Source organism: Rhododendron vialii, chromosome 13a (genome assembly GCF_030253575.1).
Source record: "Rhododendron vialii isolate Sample 1 chromosome 13a, ASM3025357v1".
NCBI classification, from domain to species: Eukaryota; Viridiplantae; Streptophyta; class Magnoliopsida; order Ericales; family Ericaceae; genus Rhododendron; species Rhododendron vialii.
In genome coordinates, this window is record NC_080569.1 from 26,807,930 (window position 1) to 26,827,091 (window position 19,162).

Consider the following 19,162-nt stretch of genomic DNA (forward strand, 5'->3'; position numbering starts at 1 on the left):
GAATAGAAGGGTAAGGAAATCTCCGTGGTTATTAATTCTGGTCAAACTTTAAAAGAAGTAAAAAATTATCCTAATTTTGTTCCATTTGTAATTAAGAAAGACATTAATAAATCTTCCTTTAAGCGTTCCAATTTCTTTCAATTGTCAAACTTTCCCCTGTGAGTTTTTACAGCAATTTACCCTACTAAAGGTTTTTAGCCTTTGGAAAACATTGGAAGCGATTTACGCAACTCAATGGATCAAGGAATTAAACACATGGTTCAAATGGGAACCCCTTTAATAACGAAACTCTACGTCCCAATGGCTGCTTGCTATTGAGACGTAGTAGAAAAAAAAATGACTGCCTGGTACCGTCTTGATTTTCGAAAGAAATGACAAATTAGGTGGAACTTGTTTTTGAAAAGCAGTGCAACCGAGGAGCAACGGAGTCGGGAATTGATAGGGAAGTGGCGCTGTTCGATGAAAGCACACAACAATCCGTTGCATATTTTTCGTTACAATCCGAAGAGAGAGTTTGAAACTTAGTTTACACCCCCCACCCCCAAAAAAAAAAAAAAGGGGTCTAAACATATGTCATAAAATAAATAAACTTTGATCCCAATAAGTAACAACTACAATCCTTACTTTTCCCCTGAACACAACGGGGGAAAAGCTACGACTTATAAATAGGGCTGTAAACGAGCCTAGCCGAGCTTTGTTGAGCTCAAGATCGGCTCGCTTACTAAATGAGCCAAAAACATGAGCTCAAGCTCGGCTTGAACCTTAACGAGCCGAGCTTAGTTATTTAGTAAAAGAGCTTCTTTAATCGAGCCAAGCCTTCTTTAACGAGCCGAGCTTTTGTCGAACGAGCGTAGCTCCACTCAGCTTGTTTACTAAACAAGCCAAAAACTCAAGCTCGAGCTCGAGCTCGGCTTGTTTACTAAACGAAACAAGCCAAAAACTCGAGCCGAGCGGAGCTGCTTGGTTTATCTACAGCCCTACTTATAAACACGACAATCCAAAGCATACACACCTAAACAGAGAATTACAAAGTACAAACACACCAATCCAATACCCGTCTTAGATTTCGAGAGTTCTACAAACCATCATATGATACAGGGTGCAAACATCGCATATATACTTGCATACATTTTTTTTTACGAGCTGATACTTTTTTTTTTTTTTTTTAATTTTTACCCTTCCTTTTCACAAACATAAGAGCATATAGCCCCAAACAAAGGGAAAACACGAAAGCAAGCATTTTACAAAACACACACTACATGATAGGCATCGCAGGACCGTCCATGCGTATATCTAGTTATATAGGGATGGGAAAACACCTCCAGATAGCACCGCATTCAAATTCCGGGATCAACGTATCGGCTGCAATCAATACCCATCCCAGAAAATGCTTCCACAAGCTTAGGGAAGAGCTTAGAAAGCATGATCTTGAACCCAGTAGAACTCCCCCGTTGATTTTCTTGCTCCCCTTTTGTGTACCCAAAATCACAGCTAACTGAAGCTCCTTCCATATATGCCTTACAAGCCAACAGAATATTTTCCCAGCGACAGGAGAAGTGTTCCTGCACGAATTCCTCAAAATGCTGCACAGAGAAAGGAAGAAACTTTTATTAACCGGGTACAGTGTTAGCAATGACATCTGCATTAGAAAAGGGTGTTTTTGACTAATTAAAGAGGCGTTTTCAGAATACTGTATTGTGTGCGTTTCTTTCGAAGGCATTATAAAACGGAATCCACCCATTAGAATTGTTTTCATTACAAAATAATGTTGGGTCATAACAAAAAATTGAAGCCATGACAAATTTACAAAAAACAATCATGTGCAATAATTCTTGAATATACAGAAGTGATAACACACCTAGAATAGGATCAGTGCTAAGTATTTGGTACACAAAATAAATCGACCCATCAAAAAGTTTGGTTACCAATAAAACGGCAGCTAGATTTTAAGATGCGCTTTATGAAAGTTCAGGCTTCAGAGGTCAAATAAGCAATAATCATTACTACAACAATAAAGCACACCGAGTACATTATTATATACCTTGGGCGATTTGCGTAGTAGGTATAGCATGGACTTGCAATTGCCAATAAATGCATTTTCATTGTAGCTCACTGAGTTCTTCTCTCCCTCTACTCTTCCCATTTGATTATCATATCCAGCTTCATTATAGTAAGGTTTCTCATTAAGCACGAGGGCCTGAAGGGATAGGAGAACTTGGAGAATGGTGGAGCTCCCTGGATTCCATACTTCAGTTCCAGTGCCAGTCCAAGTATTGAGGAGACTAAGACAGACTTTTCCAGACTCGTACAAATTAGGGTTGATTCGGAGACCACCAGATTTGTAGTGCACCAACTGCGAATAGGTTTAATGCCCACAGAGACATTACATAAGACACGTAATGGCGGCATGCGAATGTGGATTATGTGTCGTTACATAAAATAGCAATGGACTAGTAACTTTGACTGTGGTAACTAGAGTGAACCCTATATTACAGGACTTGAAAAGAAAACATTTGCTTACGCGATGTAACTCATATTAAGGACGGCGGTAAGCAGGATTGATATGGACACTGGACTCGACACCGACACTCACACATTCGTTTTCCTAAACATGAAAGACACGACATATTGGAGACACGGTTAAAGAAAGATATTTGTGTACTCGTATTATGTATGGGATGTTTGGATAAAAGTAAATACAAGCACAGAATAAGGCTCTAGTTATAATGAAATATCATAAATGCCTTTTTCATTCCATGCTGTTCAAAAACAAAATGAATGTCATTCCGTCTTTCAATTTTTTTTTTTTTGATCTGATTATTCAATTTGTAATTACAGTACTGCAAGTCTGCAACAGTCTTCTATCAAAAGTGTATCATCAGTCACATGTGCTATTACAATCTATCAACCATCATCTATCACACACAAAAAAGAACACTTACCTAATCTTCAACTAAAGGCTACTACACGAGTTCCCAAGTGTGTAATAAGACACTTGATTTGAGTGTCAGTATACGACTCGTGTCTGACTTCGTGCAGGACATCTGACAGATATCCATGCTTCATACGTCCAAACTTCCAACGTTTATCCTAGCATCATGTTTGTAAGTGAGAATAACAACAGTAAACTAAATTACTTACAGGTGGTACATGAGGATAGTCAGGAGGAAGGAAAATGTCAAAGAAGAAAAGTCCATCATGGTATGGAGTTCCAGGTGCACCAATAATGGCTGCCCGCAACAAATCCATCCTTTCCTCATACACACGGAGATAAATTGTTTCTGCCAAAATTACAAAATGCGATTATGTAAACAACAAGCCCACAAACAGCTATAAGAACAGACTCCACAGAAATTGCATAGTTCAATCTTCAAAAGTTTTTGTCATTCTTTCTTGATAATCCTTTTCAAATTTGTTGCTTAGAGAGCTGAAATTTCTTCCCTTTGTACTTTATAAACGCCTAAAACACAATTATCCAGTTCATTTAATTTGATGGCAAACCCAATATACTTCCTTGACATCTCTTAATGGCCATGAGTAGTGTTAGGAGAATTCCATAAACCTCTAACCCACAACACTTTTGTAAAAGCATATATATCCACCACAATCTGCACGAAGGAACTGTAAAAGATTCGCCAAAAAAAAAAAAAAAACTGTTAAAGATGAACATCAGTCACCTTTGACTGGATCTGGATCTCTCCCTACTGCAATTTCTATTGAATCTATCGATTATCCTTCCCAGATTATGATACTAATAGAATACAGAACACCTTAGTTTTAGACTTATGTATGGATCATTATCATCATATGTATAATGTTATGAACAATTGGGGTACAAACAGCTTTTTCTGCATTTTCATCTCTCAAACCAACAACAATCAATTTTATTGCAACCAAAAGGGAAGGCAGGTTGGTGAAACCGCTAATGCATTTTAGTTAAATCCAGTTTTAGATTAAATGAGATATCTCATCGCACTAGCCATACAAAATCAGTAAATGAGAGAATGAAACATACCGGGAAGATCTTTCTCCAGAATGCTCCATTCTTCCTGAATTTTTTTCAACCATCCTCTTTTGACCTATGAAGAATAAAATAGGGTAAAATGTCACAATTTGCAAAATATGCTTTAACAGGTACAATTCAACAATTTGTAAACATAGGTTCTGTTTAACCTGAGGTAATGCTAATCCCTTCCCAGCACCTTCAACAAACTGGTGGTCCAAGCAACCAGTTACCATATCAAACTGCTTAAATGCTTCCTGACTCTCTTTGACTTGCTGCTCCAAATTTCTATCGCTAAACATCAGCAAGCCCTCATTGCACAAGTTGGAAGATTCTAGCACAGCTTCTTCCTCACTGTTACACACCAAGCCATCTCCTTCTTCCAAACTGAGGTGAGATCTACCTGACGATGATGTGGAACTGAGAGAACCAAATAGACTTCCCATAATGCTAGTGAAAATCCCAATAGCAGCTCGAGGAAGGGAAGTGGTACCGGAGACCAACAAGTTCTGAGAATGTGAAAGAAAAGTTATTGTATGGTAGGTTTGGTTAAGTTACCAATTGTCCCAAAAGCTTAAACTGTTGGGAAACAAGCCCAAAAATGTATATCAAGCTATTTAACACCCTCCCTCATGTACAACCCTATCTTGCATGTGAAGATGCAAATATCCATACATACTGCGGAAAAATGCAAACGAGAGAAACACGATACAAACAAGAAACAAATGCAAACAAAGAGGCTTGAACCCAAGACCTCTCGCAACTTGAGCTTTGCTATCATGTTAAGTTACCAATTGTGAAATGGGCCCAAAAATGTATATCAAGCTATTCAACGGTTTATCAAAAATGATCCAACTATGAGCATGTAGCCCACCTCAATAGTCCCTTGATGCTCCACTCACTTTTAGAATATGATCAGAATGTTACATAATTTGTTCTTATTTTCGGTAAATTTCCAACAACGGAGTTCGGTAAATGTAGTTCAGTCCCACAAATAAAAACGGGGTGTATTTTCTATATATGGACTAATCTGTCAATAAAGCTGCATGTAATGTTTTTGGACAATTCACCTATAGTGAAATATTAACAAATGCAATGGATTTGTTTCATCAAAGGAGAATTTTATAGCAATAAAGAGTAACATATGTAGTCACTAAAAAATCCTGCCACTGCTCCAAGATTTCATAAACGCCAAACTATATAAAACGCTTTGACATTCTACCGCAAATTTTCCGTGTTGAATTGAAGTATCAATGTATTCCCCTGTTTATCAGGATTTAGATCCCAGAGCTTCTCAATATTCCTAAGAATTAACCACCCCAGAGAGACAGCTCAACATACGGAGTCTTTTCACCTCCAAACAATTCCTAAATTGTTAAGCCTTCAGTCTAGAGTGCAGAGACTATCGCGAGTGTGCAAATGGGTATGTTGTGTCCGCGTGCACGAGAGAGAGAGAGAGAGAGAGAGAGAGAGAGAGAGAGAGAGAGAGAGAGAGAGAGAGAGAGAATGGGCATTCACCTTCCCCTTAGGCAAAGATTCGTTATCATGCTCAGTCATATGTTCTGTTGTTCGCTCAACATTTTCCTCATGAGGCACAGGAATAGGAAATAAAGCTTCATACTTATCCATTCGAAAGATTTCATAAGGTGCAACCTGAAATTATATTGAAGTATTGAAAAAGCAATTAAAATTTCATTGAAGAAGAGGAAACAAAAGCAAACTGTTTCACCAATACATGAAGACACAACCCATAAAGGTGGATTACATAAGCAATATAATTTGCACATTAAGGCATGAAATAAAATGCACAAGATTCTAAAAAAAATTCACAATGCTGCAGAATATAAGCAGCTAGCGAATGCCCATACCTGAAGGCATTTAATGAAAATGATTTCTATAAATTAGCTCAAGCATGTTGCATATTATTATCCCTACAAATCTAAAGCTACACAAACAGTTTTCTCACATTCCTAAAACAACAACAACAGAACCCATATTGTCCCCAATCATTGGGGGTATGGGCGGGGGAGGATTGGAGACGGACCTAACCTTTGGCAATATGCACAAAGTGGCTGCTCTCAGAATACCACTGAAACAGTGGCCCCCCTATACCTGCTCTCACATTCCTAAAAGAGCCTGTTAAAAACGCAAAAAATGAACTCAACACACCAATCATGATCCCCTAGATTTATCGTGATAAGAGTTTAAATGTGTAATAGTTACTTGTTCAAGGGTATTGCAGAAAAATAAGGAGAGAGATTTCAAACCTATAGAGAAGTTTTTCTTTTTTGCTGGAAATTTTGTAGAGAAAATAGTGATTAAGGATATTAGCGAAACAATGAGGAAAGTGACAAAGTTAGATTTGGTAGAGAAAACGGTAATTGGATTATTTCACGTTTGAACATTCTCTAATTGCATGGCTACAACCTTAACAGAAAAAAAAATGATCGAATGGCTGGAGAAGTAGTTCACATTTGTCATTTTAAAAGGTCCGCTCTATTTATTAGATAAATGGTCGATCAGAAAAGGGAAGTATGTTTTGATAAAAGCAAAACGTACTTTTAGCATAGAATAATGTGGGATTGGAGAGAAAAGAAAAAATATATGTTTTTCTTCTTTAACAGAAAAGACAACATTCAAAAGGGGATACATTGCCTATGAAACTAAGAGAGAGGTAGATTTATTGAGGAAATATTCTTTGTCTCTATTAAAAAAGGAATTGATCAACTGGCTATAGCCTTAAAGTCAGAATATGATTGGCTGGCTGCAGAGATTGTTCTGCTTGTATGACAAGACATTTTGCAAAAAAACCACTCTGTTGTATTATATAGACGAATCTGGTGTTAACAGCAATAATTTTGGTTAAATACTTCAGGTTTCTTTCCTAGCACACCACCCAGCTTTATAAAGAATCATAACGGCTAAAACAGCTAACTACTCATTATTGTTTTGCCCTAAACAAGGACGCGGTTGTTGACTTATCAAAAAGGACTCAAATGTTTGTCCTTTTCAAATGGATAAACCCTCCACATGGATATCAATGACTGGTTAAGAATGTTCTGTAAACAATAGAATAAAAGTTTTTGCAGGGCCAGTGCGCAAACGAATTGGGGATTATCTTAGTATCAATACCATGACTGATGATGTTCAGAGATTTGAAAAGGGGGGGAAAACCTTTCCACCATACTTACTATTCATCTCAAATCATCAGTCCAGTGGTCCATGGTTCATATCCACAAGCTCTAATCCTCTGTATGAAAAAACAGAAAGGCTCAATTATGCAACTTCACAGAGTTGAGCTAACAAACACCTACTAAGAGACCCCAAAGGCAGTTGGGTAAAAATAGTTTATCATGGGAACGAGAAAAAAAAGCAATTTTACCAATATATCACATTTTACATTTGAAAATTGGAATTACAAAGACCTCACTTAGGTATACCAAATCACGTGCTGTATCTCGTCTAGGCATTCCGTTTTTACGAAGGCATTACGCATCTCTTAGATCCTCTTTGCAACAGAACACAAAATCACAAATCCCAACCCTAGCATAATAGTCAATTGAATCAACACAACAAAAAATAAGAACCTACCTTCGTTGTATGACCATTTGCCCATTTCACCTCCACATTTCCCTCTTCAACGCCCATAACAATTCCAATACAGGATAAGGAACAATTGTTCGAGAAAACGGTTGGTTCATCTCCCCCAATCTGACCATCAATTTGATCAACTAACTTGTTCTTTTCCAATCGAAACACAACATCACCAAGATAATAGGAATAGTCTGGGTGCTCCATTAGTTCATATGCACTCACAGTTTCCTCCATTTCCTCTCCCCCCAATTCAATTGCTGGATTGACAACAGGAATATTCCACTTCACTCCCACAGTTCGTTCGTTTGCATCGAAGCATCTCACAAAACCCCATCTTCGACCACTAGAAAATTCTGGATCATCAGATATACCCTTTTCCATCACAAACTGATCAGGCCAAAAATCATGAGCATCAACAGCTTTTATTGGAAATAAAGAATGTGAGTCTAATCCCACTGAACGGGTGCCATCCTGCCACAGAACATCAACTTTGGTCTTTATCTTCACAATGACAAAGATTTCCCCAAAGTTTGGGCTAGTCCTTCCCTGAAATATTTCTTCAGCCTGCTTTAACCTGTTTGTGAGATCACAAGAAGACCCATCCAGATAAATTCTCTCCATATCACCTTGGCAATCAGCAGCCGGAAATATACACCAATCACCTAGCTGCCAATTTGCATGAGAGAGAAATGACAACAAGTTCAGGTCTTTAGAATCCTGCAAACATGGCGGAGCAGGGCCCCTTTCACAACCAACCATAGCACAAGCAAGCCAATCAACATATACCAAACCAGCTTCCAAAGAAAAAACAGTTCCTTCATCTCGTTTCTCCTTCCCTGTGCCGCATAACCACCTAGCCGATCTAGAAACAGTAGAGAGCTCGATTCGCACCCTCTGTCCTGGATAATAAGGATATTGCGAATCCTCTAGAAGGTCGGGTCGAAGAGGTAAGAGCTTTTCGGGACCCATTGTGGTGAACTCAGACTTTGTGCCATCATCAAACAAAATGGTGACACAGTCAACTATTTTGTCCACTTTTCCAAGCCATGGCCCCAGCACAACATAATCACCCACAGAAATGGTACGGATCTTTTGAATTTTGCTCGAACTGACATCTTTTATTTTTTGGCCCTGGAGATCTTCCAAATCCACAAACATATCAACATTCACCACTCTGCCCACCTGTCCAGAAGGGTCTGTAGAGGGACAAACAACATCGCCATATGTGAATTCGGTCTCAAATGAGAGGAAATCATCAATTTTTCCAATGGTTTCCTCGAGGCTTGTCAGAATGTTACATGCTTGTCCACCATACAAAGTTTCAATTTCATCATCTTGCTCCATACTGCTGTTACTCACACTGGAACAGTCAGACTCACTGAATAAATCCATTATATTGTTGCCTATCGGTATGTGTCTGCAATTAAGGTAACAACATCAATCGACTACCAACTATATGCAGAACACTCTAAAAAGAGTAGAGGCATTGGTTCCTTAAAGAAGGCATTCAACTCGAAATATTTCATCACATGTGTCAGAGTAACAGTACAAGGATCAGACCTTTTGTGGGTTCAAGAGCTTTCCTTTCTTGTAAAAACTCAGTCCTTGTTCATTTTCTGTTTCACAATCTGCTTTTTGAAAACACTAACACTAATCTCGTTTGGATTTGTTTTTGACAAAACATGATCTTCGATTTCAAAACATATACTTGGGTGTTTTCGTAAAAGTAGGTTCCCAAATATTTTTATGAAAACACCCAAGTAAATGTTTTGTTCTCGAAGATCATGTTTTGTCAAAAACAAATCCAAACAAAAAGTACGTTCCCAAATATTTGCCGACCCCAAGTGATTGGGACGTAAGGCTCGGTTTGGTTTGGTTAGGTTCCCAAATATTTGGAGATGAGTTTTAATTCCATTAACCACGGAAGCTTTCTTAAAAATGTTCTGCTAAACTAATTTAGAAATGACCAATAAAAAAATCAGCGATTTCCTAGAAATATCTAAAGTGCCAAAATATTAACTTGGACGTAGACGTAGTACCTGGATACAGGTAGAGTCAAACATGTTGGTAAAAGAGACAAGGATGCATGTACATGTAGATATCTAAAGAGACAAGGATGTAGATACCTGGATACAGGTAGAGTCAAACATGTTGGCATAAGCAGCATTCAAAATTTCAGTGCGATAGATACTATGCATAATAGTATGAGACATCATCAAACTCTACCATATTAAGCTTCATTTAAACTTTAACTTTGAGCTACGAATGGTCAATGTTTTGTAATATTTCTATTTTATGACAGAAACCAAATAAAGAACTGCTGGAAAGCAAAATCTTGAGCATACCAAATGTTACCTTGAGATGAGGGTATCACAATAAGAATCTGCAAGTTGGATACCAAACGGTGAACCGGTATCCACCTTAAATCTTCAGAAGTTAATATATACTTTTTGATCAATCTGATCTTCCGATGCAGAGATCTAGATAGTATCTCCAAAAAGTTGGAGATATGCCAAAGGAGATTTGCCCAAATGGAGCTACAGGTTGCCAAAGGAGATTTGCCCAAATAGAGCTACAGGTTGTCTACAGAAGACTCCCCGAATTGCCAAAGGAGATTTGCCCAAATAGAGCTACAGGGTGCCCACGGAAGACTCCCCAAATTGCCAAAGGAGATTTGCCCAAATATAGCTGCAGGGTGTCCACGGAAGACTCCCCAAATTGCCAAAGGAGATTTGCCCAAATAGAGCTGCAGGGTGTCCACGGAAGACTCCCCAAATTGCCAAAGGAGATTTGCCCAAATAGAGCTGCAGGGTGTCCACGGAAGACTCCCCAAATTGCCAAAGGAGATTTGCCCAAATAGAGCTGCAGGATGTCCACAGAAGACTCCCTGAATTGCCAAAGGAGATTGCCCAAAAAATGGACTGCAGTTCCCACTAGAAAGGAACTGCAAAAGGAGATTTTTGTGACAGCAGAATTCTAGTTCTTGACAAGTTATGACTGCCAGATGAAATTTTCCAGACACGCTGCAGTGACAATCCAAAATTCCCTGACAAGGTCTTCTCAATAGCCGAATAGGAGACTTATGTAAGCCGATTAGTGAAAATCTTCCAACACCAGCTAAATACACCTCCAGTATATCTGTGGAAACAGCACTGCCCAAGAAGAGAAAACTCGTCAGTTTTGCCAAAGGAGATTTGCCCAAAAGAGCTGGATGAACAAGTATTGATGCAGATTTTGCTAAATTGACCGAATTTCAGAGGCCACTTCCAGCACCAGATAAATATACCCCTAGTATAACGTGGAAACAGCACTGCCCAACAAGAGAAAACCCTCAGTTTTGCCAAAGGAGATTTTCCCTGAATGAAGCCAATGTTTCACTCAGCTTTGTGTATTGCCGAAGGACATAGATTTGCGTGACGTAAAAAAACGCCAACAATCAAGTTCAAGCCATCCAAGAGAAACACCAAACTAAACAACTTTTTTTTGCAGCTTGACCATGGAAAGTTGGGCTTGTCAAAACTTCTTCTATTCTCGAAAATTCAATCAAGCTGTTGTATCCTCTTCGAAATCAGAATGTAATCTGTGTAAAACCACCATTCAAAAATGCAGAAATTAACTTGGAGTGAAGAATGGAAGGAAAAAAATGAAGAGAAAGATCAAGTACAGCACTGCAGTTTCCATAATGCAAAACCATCCCTTGCTCCTAACAAGAACAAGGATTTTTTTAACACAAAGGTATGAAAAGTGAGTACACAAGCGTATGAATAAGAAAATAGAAGGTGGATTTGGGACATATAAATGAACTGATGCTTCTATACACTATTATAAGTTTCTAAGTATCAAACGAATATAATCAAATAGATCATTCTGGAATATTGGGTGGGTATTATGGCGCTTCCCTCACACCCATTCATAAAACTAACCAAAGATGAGACCAGAATTTTCATGAATCAACAGCAAGACATATCACACAAATTCAACACACCCCCTCCGACACTCAAATTCAAACTATTTTATGGTTACTAAATGTCCATCACGCAACAAGGCCACCCAGCAAAACTACAACCAGTTTAAGCCGCCACACACACACACACACCAATAAAAAAACACATACCATTACAGAACCTAGCAGTAATAAAGCAGCAGTAAAAACACAACAATCACACCCATGACCCACCTCATTCCAAATTAGGGGCAGCTCCAGAATTTTAGCTCAGTGGTGACATAAACGTGAAGAACAATTTTGTATAGCTCTATCTAAAATACATACTTATAGTTAATTGAAAATTTGCTAGGCCTAGTTTATTTTGTTTTGTTGAGCTATATTATCTGCTCTATCACAAATTTAAGTGAATTATCAATTACTTTGGCAATTCATGAATGATTCAGTGCTGAGAATAATAAAGAAAAACTAAATTATATGTAAAAAATACAAAATTTTAGTGCATTCTTTGAACTCAAAGGATTCAATTGAACTCCTTGGGATTATAATGGAGCCGCCCCTGTTCCAAATTCAATTAAACTTCTAGCATAGACATTCAAAAATCACGCAAAGCTGCAGGTTAACAAAGTTCTTGTTTTTGCTCGAAGAGCTCAGATCTAGCTCTAATGTCATTCGTTACTCTGTCAATAGTCTTCTCGGTTCTTGAAGCTTTCAGTTGAAAATTCATATAATTTCTTTTTTTCCCCATTTTAACATGGTATCTATCGGGTACTAAAGGGGTTGCCCTAGTGGTTAAGGCTTGGAACTTTAGGGATTTGCTCCCTCCTAAGGTCTCAAGTTCGTCAACTCTTTCAAGCCAGTCCATATAGAGTATTGCTCCGGCTCCCCGCTAGTGGACAATGGGATTGGGTATTGAGGGATTCGTCGAGGTGCGTGTAAGTTACCTCAACAAACTGAGTCATCAAAAAACAAAGAAGGTACGAAAAGGCCTTCAATTTTAATGTATACTTACTGAATCATGTTTCTGGTCACCCACAAATCTAACTCCAAGAACCACTAGTGTGACAATAGACAGGTGCCAGTATTTCAATTCCAAGGGAAGTTCACACGCAGCAGAGCTAGAACTAGAACTAGAAAGTCATGGTTAAATTAAGCCTCCTAAACTATACATGGTTTTTGAGAATTCTAAGAAGTGAATATTTAACAGTGAATGAACCTTGTGAATGAACAAGTAAACAAAAGAACATAAGAAGTGTAGAGCAAAGAACATAACCATCTACTTGAAAAAAACACAGAAATGGACTGTAAGCTGATCAAAGGAACCAAACCCAGATGTCGAATTGATTATATAAAGCAGTCCCGTTTATTCAGAAATTCTTCATCTTTCCCGCTCGCACTTTGTTAAAAAAAAATAAAAATTAGTACTTGAAAAGAGAAGGGCAGTAAGGGCTGGGGATATTCAGAGAGGCCAAGTCCCCACCCCAACTCCTTCCATCACTCCGTAACCGAACCTTCCAAACATGGCTAGAGTTTCAGAAAGACCTCTTCAGTCTTTCAACTCGGTTTTTCTCTCTCCTCAATTGGGTTTCTCACTCCTCTCCGACCTCTTTCTCCAGTCTTCAAGTCGTTGCGGGTTTCTGAGTGCCTCTTCCTTTTTTACGAGATCAGTTTGAATCTTTCATCTCTCTACTGATATGGCATATGTAGAGGTGTCAAATGGGCCGTGCCGGCACGGCACGGCATGGGCACGGAGCGGCACGGCACGTCACAGGCACGGTCTTGGCCTGGCACGGCACGACACGGCACGGTCTTAGTGGGCCTAGGGCACGGAAGTGGGCGGCACGGCACGACACGAAAGTTGGCCTCGCACGGCACGGCACGACACGGTCGTAGACGAGCACGACAAGGGCACGGGCACGAAAAGTGGACAGGCACGGCACAGCACGACACGGTTCTAGCAGAGCACAAGCACAGGCACGACACAGGCACGGAAGGGCACGGCACGAGACACGGAAAAAAAAGAAGAAGGAACCAAGTGGCATTTTTTTAATTTAAAAATTGTAAACAATTTCTATTCGAAGAAATAATTGTTTACCTTTAAAAAATAATTGTTTACCTTTAAAAAATTAAAGGTAAACAGCTAAGATATTTAATTTTTAAAAAAAATATTTTAAAATCATGTTTTTAAAAAATCATTTTTTTACCTTTAAAAAATTATCAAATTTTATTTGGTAAAAAAATTTTCTTTTGTTTTTGTTAGTGAATAGGCTTTTGGACAACTGGACCATTGGTTTGTAAATTTAACATTACAAGATAACAAGTAAAATTAAAAAAACTTATCAAAATATTTATGGTCCAAGAGTAATTTAATACGAAAGAAAATGTGCAAGAGTCGTATATTATTTATCTCATAATCAGATCTATCGAGAAAATAAGGGGGAAAAAAAACAACAAAGGAGATTAGCCGGACTAGGACTTGAACCTAAATCCCTAGGTTCTTTCATACACAAACAAACCACCATGCCACCAATTAACTTGTATTATAAATTTAAAAAAATTAGTGTATAATATATAGCTCTATTATATAAAAACGAGACCATCAAGTAGTAGCCACACAATCGCAACGCAATCACGACGATCGATACCATTCAATGCATTCATTTTATTGTGCTTAGGCCTCGTTTGGAAGCCACGCTGTGAAGGTGTATTGTAAAATACACCCTTCTAATACGTGGGCCATACTCTATTGCGTGGTTTGGGAAAGCTTTTTACCGGGGGGATTCCTCAAACCCCCAACTCCACAACCCCTCCTAATACAGGCTGAGGGGGGATTAGAGATGGCTAGGGTTTGAGGTAGCGTTGTCGAATCCCCCCTAATCTCGGACGATCTTACCCCTCGTAATCCCCCTTTTCCACTCTCCAGGCTCCATTTTCTGTTCGCAGTCTTCTCTCGGTCTTGTTCGAAAGAGAAGTGTGGCGATTTGGGTGCTTTGGTCGATTTGAAGTTCGATTCATCAGGTAATTCTTGTTCTTCGACTTTTTCCTGTTTCTGTTGATTTTCCTGTACGAGTTGTGTTGATTTATCATTTCGGCAGTGTTTTGTTTGATTTGGTTTGTGGGTTTTGTGGGTTTCGACTCCCAGGTACCATTTCTGTCGCAACTCTTCTCGATACTGTTTTTGTTCGAAAGAGGAGAAGAGGTTTGTGGTGATTTGGGTGCTGGTCGATTTGAAGAGTTCGATTCACTGAAGTATATTTCTTCCTTGTTCGATTTTGGAGTGTTTAGGGCTCGATTTTGTACTGTTTATGTTTGATTTGTGTGTTGGTCGATTAGAGTTCGATTCATTTGGGTGCTTTGGTCGATTTGGTTGAATGTTCTGTTCTATTTTGTGTTAATTTTTTTCCGGCAGTGTTTTCGTTCCATTTGGTATGTGGGTTTGTGGTTGTGCTAAAAAGTATTACCAATCTCGGTTCGTACCATTTGTTTGCAGCCGTACGCACGTGCATTATATATGACTAGGGTAGAATGACATGGCAAGAATGTAGGGAGTGTCCTGTTTAACGACGATTAGTAAGGCTTGGTTGCTTATTCTTATCCTTGGATCAGGGCATACGGAGATCACATAAATACACATTGAAACTACCAACCATTCTGCACCATACGCCTTAAAAAAGGGTGTAAAGCACTCTATAGGGCACAGGGAACACTGGAAAGTTTAAGATCCATCAGAAGACATAGAAACAAATTATTTTCTTTTGACCCTAGGGAAAATTAATACCTCCAGGAACATTTGGCAGCAGGTCTGCCATCTAAGTGGTGTTTGGACACCACAACACAATTGGGATGCTGAAACCTTGTGGCTCATTGGAGAATTTAGTGGTAAATGATTTGGCAACATAGTTAGAAACCTTGCTTGGGCTGCCATGATATACTACATATGGCAAGATAGGAATTATAGAGCTTTCAAGCATTCATCGACCTTTTCCCACTATTTTGGATAAGATTTGTTTTGATGCATGTATCAGGTGCTCCCAATTTTTATCAATAGAGCAAACTCCATTTAAAACCATGCTTTAAAGCCATTGGCAAATCCCCTCAATAGGATTTTTGCCTCAGCTTAGTTGAGTTTTTGGTTTTTTTGATGATATGCCTTCTTCATTCTTGTAAGATTGTTTTCCTTAATGAATTTCTCATTCATCCAACAAAAAAAAACCAAACAAATTTGTCACGAAATCATGATACTCGAATGACTTGAGTGGAACCCATTAACTGTTTGATCCCAAATAAACAGAATAACCCACACGTATGTTGAAGCCTATAACTTATCCACCAAAACCTTTTGACCGGAGGGCAGAACAATATGAGCAAATGAACAATGCCACCAAAGAATCCTCAAGATTATAAACTGTTGCACTAGAAACATTTCACTTGCAAAAAATTATATTCACTATAATGTGGAGCTTGAAATAACAGTTACAAGCCTTTAATTAAGTAGTAAAAAGATTACCTGTATCTGTTCCCGATTTCCATGAGTAATGTTTGAGATTGTCCAGCATGCTTCTTTCTTGATGCTTTTCTTATGATTATTTGTCAACAAACTCAACAAGCATGCAAGTGCACCATGTTGAATCATGCACCGTAGAAAAGAGGTTCTCATTATTGGATAAAAAAATATCGCATAGCACTGAAAAGGCTTGGTTGCTTATTCTTTTTTTGTGAATTGGTTTTGGTGGAGCAATTTTTGGAAATTCGTATGGAATTTCTTTGTTGTGATACCACCGAACAAGATGTTTTCAAATCGGGAAACTCTGAAGCAGTACGAAAATGATGAGTATTTTCATGATTGCTGGAAAACTTATTTGCAATGGGTTCTTAACAACTCCAAAGGTTCTCATTTGCGTTGTACAAAAAAAAAGAAACTTAGGTTTATGGTTTGCCAATCTAATACACAAGACATACATAAACAGAGATAGATGATTTCTGTATGAATCTCCACTGAACATCTTTAAGTTTAAATTGACATTAAGGGTTAGAACTTAGAAGTTGTTTAAATTGATAAGGAGGTGACAGTTTATAAAAAACCGTACCCTACTGTTGGTCTACCGGTGAAGCCGTTTTTTTTTTCATGTCTACCTATTCCTTTTTTTGTAGTGAATTAGTTGTTTGTTGTCATGTCTATTCATTGTTACTTTTAGGATCCAAAGAATAGGTTTTCATTAAAAACCCTAAACCTTGTAAGTGTTTTTTAGGATGCCAAGATTAAATAGGAAACAGAAAAGGAGAAGAGAAGAGCATGAGGGATTCATGGCATTACATACCTTTATGAATGCTGTCATTGGAGTTTTTCGTTTGTACTTGTTCATCACGTCGACGATTCGCCGTCGTCGTCCGGAGTTATCTCCGAATCCAGACTTTTACCAGACGCACGTAAACAACATCAATAGGCTTGTAAGGGGTAATGACGTGGACTGCCACGACCAATTGAGGGTGAATAGACACACTTTTTTGAGATTATGTTGTTTAGTTAGAGGTGTTGGGTTAAGGGACTCACGTAACGTATGTCTTGAGGAGAGGGTAGCAATATTCTTGTGGGTCCTCGGTCACCATACGAAGCAGAGGCGTACAAAATTTGATTTTTACAGGTCTGGTGAGACAATAAGTAGGCATTTTAATACTGTACTCCAAGCTGTCTTGCGCCTTCACCGAATGCTCCTAGAGACGCCCGAGCCTGTACCTGCTAACTATCAAGACAGTAGGTGGAATTGGTTTCAGGTATAGTCGTGTTCAATTGTTCCTATTTCGTCCATTCAAAGCTTTCCTCTAGTTCGCCATATTCACTTAACGTTACTCTTGTCCACATTTGTTAGAATTGTCTTGGGGCACTGGATGGGACGTACGTGCCAGTAAATCCCCCGGCCGCAGACAGGGCACGATATAGGTCGAGGAAGGGTGAGATTGCTACAAATGTCTTAGGTGTTTGTACCCGGGACCTTAAATTTGCCTATGTATTGGCTGGTTGGGAAGGATCGGCCACTGACTCTAGAATTCTTGGAAATGCCATGGAAAGACCCCACGGTCTTAGAGTGCCCCGTGGTATGATCCATATCCTAAGTTGATGTTTACTTTGACTCCATTAAAATTATCCACCCATCAATGTGTTGTCTTCCACTGGTTACAGGACATTATTACCTTGTTGATGCCGGTTACACCAATGGGGACGGTTTCTTAGCACCATACCGTGGCCAACAGTATCACATCAACATTTGGAGGCAATGTCATTTGCCAACAACCAAAGAGGAGTACTTCAACATGAAACACTCCGCCGCTAGAAATGTCATTGAGAGATGCTTTGGGGTTCTCAAGATGCGGTTTGCAATCTTGAGATCGCCCTCCTATTACCCGATAAAGACTCAATGTCGTATCATGTCAGCATGTTGTCTTCTACATAATCTAATTAAGAGATAGATGCCCAACGATCCAATTGAACACGAGTACACAGCGTGGGAACGAGCACATGTGAACGATGTCCCTGTTGATGATCACATTGCTACTGTTGAGAGTTCGAATCAGTGGACCGCGGGGAAGGATGCTCTAGCGGCGGCCATGTATAACCATTGGTTAGGCAATGGAGGGGGACAAGTGGAGGGCATCCTTCCTTAATTGTATTTCCGTTTTGTTCAACCAAACATTGTAGTTGTACTATTTGGAACTTGTTTGTAACGTTTGTTTGTTTAGAACTTGTAACGTACTATTGTATTTCCCGGTGGTTTTCATAACCTAATGTTTAAGGTCGTACTTTTACAATTGCTGCACACTTTTAAATACATTTACAGCAATGACAACACCCGAAGTGGAAGTAGTGGACGTGGAAGGGCCATCAAAGCAAACACGTAGGAGTTGGAGGAAAAATGAGGAGGATGCACTAATGAAGTGCATGCTGAATGAAGAGGGGGACAAGTGGAAGGCCGATAATGGCTTCAAAACGGGTTACTTCACCCACTTGGAGAAGGAGTTACAAAAAGTGCTCCCGGGGTGCACCCTTAAGGCAAATCCCCACATTGACTCCAAGGTGAAGCATTGGAAATCCGTATGGGCTAAACTTGTTGACATTAATAGCCTAAGTGGTTTCGGGTGGGATGCTGTGAACAAGCGTATCGACGTGGAACAATCCGTATGGGACCCGTATGAAAAGGTAACTCCCAATGTTGAATTCTAATGCTTTAATTGAATATTAAGGCATGAGAATTCGTAATAAGAGTGCAAATGTTTGTGTAGGCCCATTCGAAAAGGTCAAAGGCTTGTACGGGAAGTCTTTCCCGTATTTTGAGGATTGGCAAACACTTTTTGGCAAAGATAGGGCTACGGGGGCGGCCGCAGAAGATTTTGAGGAAATGGCGCGCCCGGAAGTGGAGCCACGCAACTCCAATGACTTCTATGAGTGTCTATTCGATAACTATGATCCACATCTCCCTAACACTCCCACAACTCCCGTAACTCCCACAACTCTCACGGCTCATGCCTCACTCCCCACGTCCACTCCTCGTGGCTCAATGCCGGCAGCCAATGCCGGAGTTCCAAAGGGGAGGAAGAGGACAAGAATGGGTGAAGCGGATTTGTCCATC

The 19,162-nt window shown here is 39.3% G+C and overlaps 3 protein-coding genes across 8 annotated transcripts in view; 1 reads left to right on the top strand and 2 right to left on the bottom strand.

Moving 5' to 3' along the window:
- The window catches only part of LOC131313642 (E3 ubiquitin-protein ligase RMA1H1-like), a 73,222-nt gene extending 67,714 nt beyond the window's left edge, over positions 1 to 5,508 (bottom strand). The window contains exon 1 of the mRNA XM_058342069.1: positions 5,490 to 5,508. The gene's annotated coding sequence lies outside the window, so the exon portion shown is untranslated. The remainder of the gene's footprint in view (positions 1 to 5,489) is intronic.
- On the bottom strand, positions 1,037 to 13,220 carry LOC131313638 (probable ubiquitin-conjugating enzyme E2 24). Of its 6 annotated transcripts, none has more exons than XM_058342058.1 (10): positions 12,814 to 13,220; positions 10,884 to 11,177; positions 9,953 to 10,749; positions 7,595 to 9,014; positions 5,522 to 5,656; positions 4,174 to 4,512; positions 4,016 to 4,079; positions 3,142 to 3,281; positions 2,042 to 2,353; positions 1,037 to 1,583 (listed from the first exon to the last, which is right to left on the bottom strand). In XM_058342058.1, the coding sequence occupies exons 4-10, from the start codon at positions 8,987 to 8,989 to the stop codon at positions 1,338 to 1,340; spliced, it is 2,631 nt and encodes an 876-aa protein (XP_058198041.1). In that variant the 5' UTR covers positions 8,990 to 9,014; positions 9,953 to 10,749; positions 10,884 to 11,177; positions 12,814 to 13,220; the 3' UTR covers positions 1,037 to 1,337. The 6 variants fall into 6 exon arrangements, with proteins under 6 accessions (XP_058198041.1, XP_058198044.1, XP_058198042.1 ...); XM_058342061.1 differs by adding an exon at positions 9,637 to 9,723 and having other exon boundaries at positions 9,953 to 11,177; XM_058342059.1 differs by having other exon boundaries at positions 9,953 to 11,177; positions 12,864 to 13,220.
- A 3,618-nt stretch (positions 13,221 to 16,838) lies between these two features.
- Positions 16,839 to 18,005, top strand: LOC131314059 (uncharacterized). The gene is made up of 3 exons (XM_058342554.1): positions 16,839 to 17,312; positions 17,408 to 17,633; positions 17,719 to 18,005. The coding sequence occupies exons 1-3, from the start codon at positions 16,845 to 16,847 to the stop codon at positions 18,003 to 18,005; spliced, it is 981 nt and encodes a 326-aa protein (XP_058198537.1). The 5' UTR covers positions 16,839 to 16,844.
- The last annotated feature ends 1,157 nt before the right edge of the window (positions 18,006 to 19,162 follow it).